Source organism: Pteropus medius, unplaced genomic scaffold (assembly GCF_902729225.1).
Source record: "Pteropus medius unplaced genomic scaffold, Ma_sr-lr_union100, whole genome shotgun sequence".
In the NCBI taxonomy this organism is placed as follows: Eukaryota; Metazoa; Chordata; class Mammalia; order Chiroptera; family Pteropodidae; genus Pteropus; species Pteropus medius.
The window spans coordinates 11,416,397-11,427,260 of record NW_024351543.1 but is presented as its reverse complement, the minus strand read 5'-3'; the positions used below and the strand labels follow the sequence as shown (position 1 = coordinate 11,427,260).

General features: G+C 40.4%; 2 protein-coding genes across 28 annotated transcripts in view; one reads left to right on the top strand and one right to left on the bottom strand.

Annotated features, from left to right (window-relative positions):
* Nucleotides 1–6,090, top strand: part of MLH1 (mutL homolog 1) — a 35,883-nt gene extending 29,793 nt beyond the window's left edge. For both annotated transcript variants that reach the window (XM_039843331.1, XM_039843333.1), the window contains exons 15-19: nt 222–285; nt 3,292–3,456; nt 3,975–4,067; nt 4,340–4,453; nt 5,738–6,090. In XM_039843331.1, coding sequence (XP_039699265.1) covers nt 222–285; nt 3,292–3,456; nt 3,975–4,067; nt 4,340–4,453; nt 5,738–5,905 — 604 coding nt within the window. In that variant the 3' untranslated portion in view covers nt 5,906–6,090. The remainder of the gene's footprint in view (nt 1–221; nt 286–3,291; nt 3,457–3,974; nt 4,068–4,339; nt 4,454–5,737) is intronic.
* A 1,357-nt stretch (nt 6,091–7,447) lies between these two features.
* The window catches only part of LRRFIP2 (LRR binding FLII interacting protein 2), a 100,920-nt gene continuing 97,503 nt past the window's right edge, over nt 7,448–10,864 (bottom strand). For all 26 annotated transcript variants that reach the window (XM_039843338.1, XM_039843341.1, XM_039843334.1 and 23 more), the window contains 3 exons: nt 9,539–9,618; nt 8,826–8,930; nt 7,448–8,383 (listed from right to left, as the gene is read on the bottom strand). In XM_039843338.1, the coding sequence (XP_039699272.1) occupies nt 8,273–8,383; nt 8,826–8,930; nt 9,539–9,618 (296 nt within the window). In that variant the 3' untranslated portion in view covers nt 7,448–8,272. The remainder of the gene's footprint in view (nt 8,384–8,825; nt 8,931–9,538; nt 9,619–10,864) is intronic.

The window sequence follows — 10,864 nt, the reverse complement described above, 5'->3', positions numbered from 1 at the left end:
GAGGGGGGGTGGCCAACCCGAGCCCTTGCTTCAGTGCAGGCCGGAACCCAGCTCCTTGAGGGAAAGGCCATGTGGGTAGACTGTAAACAGTCCCGCAGCAGGGCAGGACCATCTCCGCGTCCTACTCGTGTTCGGGGGCTTAATTCTCCCTTTGTGCCTGCTGCTGGGCTCTCATGCATGGATTCAGCTTTTCCTTCAAGTCACTTCATTTTTATTTTCAGTGAAGAACTGTTCTACCAGATACTCATTTATGATTTTGCCAATTTTGGTGTTCTGAGGTTATCGGTAAGTTTATTTCTTGCTTCTCATTTCTGAAATTTCAACAATTGGTTATTTCTGAATAGAATAGTTTTACCTTAGTTGTAATATATTAAATTTTTCTAAATATGCTTAGGATAGTTTCTTGTATTATGATTTACATATGGAGGTATCTTTAATGATAATAGTTTTATACAAAGCAGAACAGTCATTTGCTAGCCAACTTAAAGAATGTTTATTAATTATTTTAGAAATTAGTATATCTACTTAAGAAAACTTGGAAAGAGATAAAAATAGAAATGTTCTCTAAAGCCTGTGACCTAAACACAATCCCAACCAACAACTTTAGTCCATTTCTTCCAAGACTTTTTCATTGCCTAATTTTAGAATTAATATCATACTCCATATCTATGTAATTTCATATTTTATTTTTTATGTGTGCCATACTCTACAAAAAAAGCTTTATGGAATTTTTAGTGGGATTGCATTGAATCTGTAGATCAATTTGGAGAGAAAAATCTTTTTTTTTTCCTCTCCCCCAGAAAATCTTTTGTTAGATTTATCCCTTAATATTTCAAATTTTTTGATGCTATTGTAAATGGTATTTTTAAAAAATTTCCAGTCGTTAGTTGCTAGTATATAGAAATACAGGTGTTTTTGTACATTGATCGTGTGTGTATCTTGCACAACCTCATTAAACTCACTTATTAGTTCTAGTAACTTTTTTATAGATTTCATCAGATTTTCTATGTAGATGATCATAGCATCTGTGAATAAAGAAAGTTTTATTTCTTCCTGTCCAGTCTAATCTGGATGGCTTTTTTTTCTTTCTCTCACTTGATTGCACTGGCTAGAACCTTAGTACAATGTGGAATGAAGTGGTGAGAATGAAAATCTTTCTCTTGTTCCTGATGTTAGAGCAAAAGCATTCAGTCTTTCACCATTAACTATGCTTTCTGCTGTAGGTGGAGTTTTTTTTTTGTATCTGCCCCGTATGAAGTTGTGTTTGCTTAGAATTTTTATTCAAGAATGGATGTTGAATTTTTTCACCTGCTTTTTCTGTATCTGTTAAAATATATGGTTTGTCTTTTTTAGTTTGTTAATGTAGTGAGTTATATTGGTTTTCATATATTAAACCAGTCTTGCATTCCTGGGATGAACCTTGCTTGTGCCTGATCTAATGTATTATCCTTTTTATATTATTGGAATTGATTTGCTAAAATTTTGTTTACGATTCTTTCATCTGTGGTCATGAATTACGATATTGGTTTGTAGTTTTCTTGTATTATCTTTGTCAGGTTTTGGTATCAGGGTAATCTGGTCTCACAGAATGAGATAGTCAGTAGTCCCTCCTTTTCCGTCTTCCGAAAGATTGTGTAAAATTGGTGTTTATTCCTTAAATGTTTGGTAGAATTCACCAGTGAAGCCATTTGAGTCTGGAGCTTTCTGAGAAGGGAGGTTTTTAACTAAAAATTCAATTTCTTTCATAGATAGAGATCTATTCAGGTTAACTTTTTCTTCTTAACTCAGCCTTGGCACTTTTTTCTTCGAAAGAATTTGTTCATTTAGGTTTTCAAATCCGTTGGCTTGAAGTTGTTTATAATATTTGTTATTCTTTGAATTTCCATAGATCTATAGTGAAATAACCTCTCTCATTCTTATTCTTGATAATTTTATTTTCTTTTTACTTTTCTTTTTACTTCATCAGTTGGCTAGAGGTTCGTCAGTTTTATTGATCCCAAAGAACTTTTATTTCATTGATTTTTCTTTTTTTGATTATTTCTGCTCTGATCTTTACTATTTCCTTTCTTCTACTTATTTTAGGTTTAATTTGTTCTTCTGTTTCACATTCCTCACGGTGGAAGCTGAGGTCCCTGGTTTGCAATCTTTCTTTTCTAAGATAGATGTTAAGTGCCATAAATTTTCCCCTAAGTGCTGCTTTAGCAGCTTCCCACAAACTTTGATAAGTTGTTTTTATTTTCATTCAGTCTAAAATACTCTACAATTTCCGCCCCCCTCCTTTTTTTTTTTTTTGTCCCTCAAGTTATTTAGAAGTATGTTATTTAGTTTGTGATTACTGGAGATTTTCCAGAGATTTTGTTATTGATTCCTACCATTTGGTCAGAGAACATATTCGAATCCTTTTACACTTGTCGAGATGTCTTACGGCCCAAAGTACGGTCTATGTTGATAAATGTCTCATGTGTACTTGGAAAGAATTTGTCTTCTGGTCTTGTTGAGTAGAATGTTCTATAAATGGCATGTATATCAGTTGATAGTGATGCTCAAATCTTCTATGTCCTGGTTGTTTGTCTGCTTGTTCTGTCAGTTATTGAGAAAGGGGTATTAAAACCTCCAGCTATAATCATGAATTTGTCTGTTTCTCTTTGCAGTTCTGTTAGTTTTATCCTTCATATTTTAAAGCTCTGTTATTGAGTGTATAAACATTTAGGATTATTAGGTCTTTTTGAATAATTGAAAAATATTATGAAAAAATAAAAACAGTGTACTATGGGTTTGTAACATGTAAAGGGAAAATGTAACCATGTCAGAAAGAGAGAAATGGAAGAAAATTTAGGCATCTTATTTTTGACAATAGATTTCAGTCTTCTGTCTAATCAGATAATTTACTTGAAATGTCATTCTATTTAACCTATTCACCCTCCCTTGCTTTAGTTATGGATAAGGCAGTAGAAAGAAATGAATGATCTGCTTGGTGATTTTCTATAAATGTGAAAGTAAGTGGAGTCCTTAAAGCTACACAAAAAGAAAGTGCCTCCTCACAGCCTCACCCATCGCACCTGTTCAGCGGGTTGTCTGTCTGTCGCATCGTCTCTGTTGAAAGGGCCATGGGTGGAGAAAGAGGTTTTGTGGTGCGTTTTGTTGTTTCTGTGCGAAGTGTTAGATTGGTGGGTTCCACCTCCTGCTGTGGTCATGGTTTTGTGGCTTTTCTGACACTGGTCTCGTGGGAGCTCAGGCTTCATTTGGGCGCCCTGTTAACGCTTGCTGCCTAATGTTCTTGCTGCTCCCCAGGAGCCGGCACCGCTCTTTGACCTCGCCATGCTCGCTCTAGACAGTCCCGAGAGTGGCTGGACAGAGGAAGATGGCCCCAAGGAAGGACTTGCCGAATACATAGTTGAGTTTCTGAAAAAGAAGACTGAGATGCTCGCAGACTACTTCTCTTTGGAAATTGACGAGGTGTGTGACAGCCATTTTTATGTCTCTTGTATTCTTCAGGTAGGAATCAAGTTCTGTAGTTGGTCCAAGATCAGGAGGAGACTCGGCATTTGCATTTCTAGTTACACAACAGTTTTATCACCCATTCATGCCCATTCCTGTTCCCAGGGTGAAGGATGCAGGCAGGAGGGAGGGCTGAACCCCACAGCCCCTGCGGGCCATAGTGAATGCGATGATGCTGAGCCACGCACTCTCCTCTTACCCCTTGATCTTTGGGGTTTTCGTTCTTGATATGTTCTTTGGTTGGTGAGCACATCTGAAGAAAAGGTTGTTCTGCTACATGTCAGGACAAAAAACTCTTTTAAAAAGTGCTTAGCTCTCCTGTCCCCAGTGTGTAGCCCAGTCATGCACCTGGTCACCAGAATGACAGGTATGAGGCCAGTCAAGATCTTGAGGAGGGTCTGTGGAAATGGAATTTATTTAAACTGTAATAGCATTATTTCTTGTCCCCTCGTCTTGACCTTTTTTCCTGCAAGTAGGAAGGGAACCTGATTGGATTACCCCTTCTGATCGACAACTACGTGCCCCCATTAGAGGGTCTGCCTATCTTCATTCTTCGACTAGCCACTGAGGCAAGTGATCAAGCCATTAACAAGTATGTGGGTGCTGGGGGTGGGAGGCACCGGGCCCCACCTTTACTTGGAATGATAAAGGTAGAAAGGGTAAAACACCTAAAGGCTCCCTCCCGTCCCCATCTCCCCGCAAGCAGTATTCAGCAGTTCCAATTTATAGCTTTAATGCCTAAAAAGTCGCATTTAGCTTTAAAGTCGTGTGATCTCTATTTAGAATGAAGTGTGTTTAAAACGCATACTTATGTTGACGTATTGAATTCTCTTTGGATCAGGTGAACTGGGACGAAGAAAAGGAATGTTTTGAAAGCCTCAGTAAAGAATGTGCTATGTTTTACTCCATCCGGAAGCAGTACGTATCTGAGGAGTCGACGCTCTCAGGCCAGCAGGTACTGTGCAGATGCATGTTAGCACCCAGGATGGGATGGGCTCTCACACCACCTTTAGATGAAACGTGCCCATCTCTAAATTCCTAGGATTTCATTGCACATAAGGTTTAAGCACAATGGTCAGCTTTTATTCATGAGTTTTTTCTTCTGCTGGAGATCAGTTAGAGAGTGATCCCACTGTCAGCTGTAAAAACACAAGCCATCACAGTAAGAGATGAGAGGCTGAGTTAGTTTGTCCAGGGCCAGTGGGTCCTATCTCCCAGTGTTAGTCCTTACGTGTAGCCACAGTCCTCAGATTCCAGGCCAATCTCCCTGGTCTCTTTTAGCTTTTGCCTTATTCTACACCTAACCACTGATTTCCCAAGAAAACGGAGCTGGACTGAGCGAGGTGAGACGACAGCTTTTCTTATGGAAAGTCAGCTTGACGCAAAAAGGGCCTGGGTTTCTTATGCTTCCTCATCACTTTCCAATCAGATGACAGTGTTTTTCAGTCAGCACCTATTTCGGAGGGTTTGGTTGGGTGGGGACCCTGGGGATTGAAATAGTCTTAAGAACTAAAGGTAGCGACCTTACATCCATAACCACGCTCGGTGATTACTTAAGTCATCCTCTGAGGTGAAGTGATACACTCGTTTCACAGGTGAGGAAACGAAGGGACAGGTGGCATGCATAGGTGTTGGAGCAGAGATTCAGTCCTAGGTCCTGTTGGCCCCAGGGACTATCTCAGGCCAGTGGAGGAGGTAAGGCAGCACATTTACCGAACTGTGCTGAGAGTATGGCATTTGACTGAGAAAATTTACTTCAAGAAAAGGATGGATGAGAAAGAACATTTTCTTGTCCATGAGACAGCTAAGGCTCAGATGTGGGAGAGGAAGAGCGGAGCACAATAATCCTCATTGTTTTCATTTCTTACCTGTGCAGCTTTTTGAAAACAGGGCTGCATGAAAACCCCCAAATTTAATGGTGCTATCTGAACATGACAGTCAGGATAAGACGTTCTATTAGATCCTTCCAAAACAAACTCCTCCTCCCTGCATGGGAACTTGGTTCCAGGGGAGAAGGTCTCGAGAGCTGTGGCTTCCTTCTTTTCCCCCATCTCGTCTCTCACGTTCAGGCTGATAGGCTCTCTAGGAGGCCGGCCCAGAGAGGCTGCCTCACAAGCATGAGGGAGCGCAGGCCGTTAAAAGCTACTAAGACTTTCCCAGCCCAGTGCATGTCAGGCAGGACGCCAGTGTACGTTGGGATGCACACGGGGAGGTTTATGACATCAAACATGTCTTTCAGAGTGAAGTGCCTGGCTCGACTGCAAACCCCTGGAAGTGGACTGTGGAACACATTGTCTATAAAGCCTTCCGCTCACACCTTCTGCCTCCTAAACATTTCACGGAAGATGGAAATATCCTGCAGCTTGCCAACCTGCCCGATCTGTACAAAGTCTTTGAGAGGTGTTAAATATGGTCATTTGTGGACTCTGCGTGTGTTGTTCTTCCTTTGTATCCTGATGTTGGTAGGTCTTAAGATTGAAGACTCACACTAACTAGTAGCACTCCGTATGCATGGTGAGTTGATTAAATAAATTGTCAGATGTGTCAAACATGATTTCTTATTTAATTTCATTAAACTTAAAAGTTTTTCTAGATTGATTTTCACTTAGTATATATCTGATTGTGTTGAAGAATCCCAAAAGCAATTTGAAAGCCCCCTGAGCATCTGATAAGATTTCCAAAAAGTGCTTGAAAATTTCATAGATCATACGATAGATATTATGTTAGTTCAGGTGCCTTTTAAAAGAGGTCCTGAACATATTAGAGGCTCTGATGACACTGCCTATGGAGAAAGCTAAATTTATAATCTGTTAATACCTTCAGTAACCAAAGAGTAACGAATTTATTCTTTATTAAAAAAAAGACTTGAGAAAATAGTCCTTGTCCAACATGAGTTTTTAAGGTAGCCCACTTTGTTAATGACTTATGACTACTACCAGCTTCAGATAAAGAAAACTCTAGGTATTCTTATTTGAAGAATGATGTAAAAATACAAAGCTAAACTATAAGTGCCATTAAAATAAGCTACTTTAATACTAACCTGCATTAATAGAAACAAATGTGCAGTGTGCACAGGGAGGAAGAATGCCTATAGTTTGGAGGTAAAATCCAGATTTCAAGACTCAAATGAAGAAAGTTCTGTTGGAAAGAACAGAAAACTCTGTCTTATGAAGAAGTGGAGCCATTCCATGTGGAAAAGACTGAGACAGACAGACATACTTGTTCTGCCACAAGAGGCAAGATCAGGTTCTAACACCGGGAACTTCTGAAAGGTAGACCAGGGCATCTCAGAAGTGAGAGTCCAGGAGCCTGGGAGGGGCACAGGCCGCGTGACTGTGGATGAAGAGGAAGAGCGGTTTCCAAGGCCTCTAGGGCTGGACCACACAGTGTATTGGTTCCGACTGGGATTCTAGGATAAATCTGCATTTCACACATGCCGCCCCCCACCCCACTCCTACACGAACAACTGTGGTTACTACTACTAGAAAGAAAATCTATAGGAAATCATCTTAGTTCAGGAGATTGGTTTCTATATTTTAAAAACAAAGGGCTAATTACTCTAAAGAAGGGAATGATTATTAGAGGTTTTATTCACATTGAGTTAACTTTATTATCTAGTTTCTGGTCTAATTTATTCTTATGTGACCTCATTTCATAAGACTTTCCTCAGTGTTTTTTCTGTGTAAACACACTGAAGATACAATAATCATTTCCACAAAATCACCTTGATACTGAGAGCAAAAGAGAATCACAAATCCTGCAAAGGGGCTACACTCGATGATAAAAACCTCTTGAACTGGGTACCTTTAGAGATGAAAGTTCTTAAAAAGTTCTATATTCCAGATTATTTTTCCTTTGAAAGGAGAGAAGAGAAGCAAGGTAAGAGGGCATGGTTGCCATGATTTGCTTTGAAGGCCCCGCTAACAAAATGAATGTGCCAGTAGCCAACTGTGGTCAGCAAAAGGGTGTATTTAATAGAACCTTCAGGCAGATTTCCGACCTGCCTGCTCTGCCCTCCTCCCCACTGGGCTTGTCTGAGGTTTCGTTCCACAAAGCAGCAGCAGATGAAATACTTTACAAGATACAGCACAGCTGATGTTGAAGACTAAGGACCCTACTCTTACTCTAAGAGTGTTAGGCCTCAGACTTCCCCTGCCCCATGCAATAAAGCAAGTTTTATATACACTCCCCATATCTTTTTCTAACATTTTCTTATATAAATATTTTACAAAAAAGGCTTTTCCTCCAAACATATAAATTTGAATGAAACATATATTCCCCACCTGTGAACTCTTCTTCACTAAAATATAAATGCTATCTGATATTAAGGGTAAATGTCTTTTGACCACGGGAGAGAGCTGAAGTCTGAATTGCACTGTGGGGAAGGCACTTGTGTTTTCTGAGGTCTCCAGCAAGTATCTCAGCGCTCACAGAATCGCTGTCCTCTAGAACCCGGGCCAAGGCCTCTGAGTGCCCAGTCATTGAGGCAGCCGGGGGAAAATGGTGAGTAAACTTGATTTTAAAATTATAGAAATAAAAAATAAAAACATCATGGACCAGTTCTTAGTCTAGAATCAAACTACAAACAAAAGCCAAAGTGTTCATCCATGAAGATTCAAAACTGTTTCATTCTCTCATAAATTATAAAATACAAAGGTGGCTATGTTAATGACAAAACTCAAACAGTACTGAAAAGGCTTTGTGTCAGTGGACAAAAAGTCAGTCCTTCTGGGTGGAGCCCCAGAAGCAGCCCCCAGGTGGAAGGGTGGCCTCTCTATTGCTGGGCCAGAAGTGCTGTCCTATTGGCCTTCATCTTCTCCAGCCGCTTGGCCAGGTGGCTGTTGGTCATCTCCATCTCCTCAATCTTGTCCAATGCTGTTCGTAACTGGAGACAGGAAGAACTCGAGTCACTTCACAGGGTCAGAAAGAAAACCCAGGAACTTTATTTTCAACTTTTTGGGAAACGAAAGCACTGCCAACTGACGGCCTTGCACAGCATCCCACGGCTTAAATTGTTTTTTCAGTCAGCTAGAGGTTAAATAATGATGCTGAGCATTCATCACGGACAGGACATACAGAAGTTGGAGAAACAGACCTGATCTAAAACAAAAATAAAAACTATCCTTTTTCTTATTATCGAACTGACCAAAACATAAAAGTAAATGGCAATCACTGTGCAGGTCAAAAACCAACAGGAGAATAAGTGACTCCACCGCTGTTTCCTTAAGATTGGACCCAGGATCAACTTCCTTAGGCAGCAAAGAATTATTTTCAGAGGAATTTGTCTTTTTAGGAATGTATCCCAGAAAGCATATAAAAACAAATACCTCTCGCTGTAGCTTTCTCTTTTCCGCCTTCAGTTCATCCTCCACTTTCTCAGCATTCTCGGCAGCGGTTTTGTATCTGAGCACCTGTCCCTCGAGCCGACTAATCTGTAAAAATGAGAACAGGGGCCTCTGGTAATGGGCACTGGGAGCCACTACTTTTTTGCAGCCAAGGTGGAAATGCAATGTCATTTAAATTCCAAGTAATCTAACACTAACAAGTCCCCTTAGGGTGAGTCATAGGTCCTCTCAGAGCCCGACTGCTATTTATAAATCAAGTAATGTCCCCAACGGATTACAGCTATAGAGTTATTATAGGGCAGATTTCCCATGTTAGTTTTATGATGACTATGTTGTTTAAGCGCCAAAGTAACATCGCAGGAGGAGACTCACTGAATGGAAAAGTTTTTAGACGTGTTGAAATGTACCATGAGGCATTTTGTTATAAACTACAATCCTCTTGAATTCTTGTGAAATATCTACAATAAGAATTATAGCTACAGTTTTCTACATTTTTACAGAAAACAGAAGGCTGAAGTGCCCTGCCAGGTGTTCTCTGCTTGCTTTCCCGCTTTTAATATAGAGCTTTTCTAGAGATCCAACTATAAAGGCAGCCCAAAGAAACCCAGGCACTCATGGGGTTAGCCACTAAGATGCAGGAAGCAGATGTGTTTTCAAGGAATTTAAATCACTTGGTACCATATAGAAGTACTTACACTTTGTTCTAAGGTGGTTATATCCTGTTCTGCTTTTGAAAGCTTAAACTTGTATTCACTAATTTGTCTATTGGCATCTCCTAGAACAGAAGAGAAGAATGAATCATCTTTCAGGTAAAGTCATCTGAATCATCTCAGGCAGTGACGCCCCCTGCCGCACCGGAGAGGACCATGCAGTTTAAGAAGACAAAACATGCATACGGGGCAAGCACAGCATCTCCGGCAGCTGAGGCTCTGGAACTGTGGATACTACGAGAAGCTCTAGCACTTGTGTTCCAACAGCATCCCTTGGATGAGGAGTTAGAACAACATTCACTATTCGCCCCATGGTGTGTATAGGTAGAGCACTGGGCAGTCACAGAGCCTTATCTGCAGCCCTGTGGCCCAGGGAGCCTCTGTGACCCCAGGACTGGGCCCTCTGGTTTCCCTGGCCACAGCCCTGCCCCCACCCCCACCCCCACCACCTTCCAGTCCTCCTGCTCTCTATGCCTCAAGCCTCCCCTTCTCCCCTCTGATTTAAGTCTTAAGCAGCCTTCAAGGTTACATTAAATTTTCACCTCCTTCATGACTCTCCTTAGTTAGCTGTAACTTCTTCCCTTGTTGCATTTTATTTGCACTCTCTTTTTTAACATTTATCATGCTTTCTTAACATTATATATGTATGTAAGGAGAGGGGCTCTGTCTTAGTATTCTGGAATCTACTCTGTATCTAGCCAAGTACTTTGCACACAGCATATGCTTAATAAATATTTGCTTTTCAAAAGCATGATAATGTGATATGGGTAGAGCTATAAATCAGTAAATATATGAGAATTAAATCATTTAAAAAGATGTTTAGAAATGACAGGGAGAAAAAAAAATCCCTCCAGCAAGCCGAATTTAACAAAAATCACTCTGAAATGATTATAGGGTAGGAATTATAAGGTTACAAGAGATAAAACAATTATAACCCAAGAACTTTTCTGTTGTTCCACATAACTAAGGTTATAACTACCTTTAAAATCTTCAGTGCAAAAGGCTGTTCTAACTGGATAGTTACTGTTGTCCTAAAAGTAATGGAATTATAAAACCCGCTCCTTAAAGCCACCTCTGGGAGTCAAAGAGAGCAATCCCTATTCCTGGCCTCTAAAACAGAAGCTTCAGGATCTTAGTTTTTAATTCTTCAACCCAGCAATTTATTATCAAAATGTGCTGCTGCTCTCTCGCTCTCCAAACCACCCATGCCTTCCTGTTTTCAAAAGTGTAAGTCTTTTACCTCAGCCATTTCACACATTTTGAAATTCCATTCCGAAACACCCTACTCAACAGCCAGGCAGTGTTCCTTCC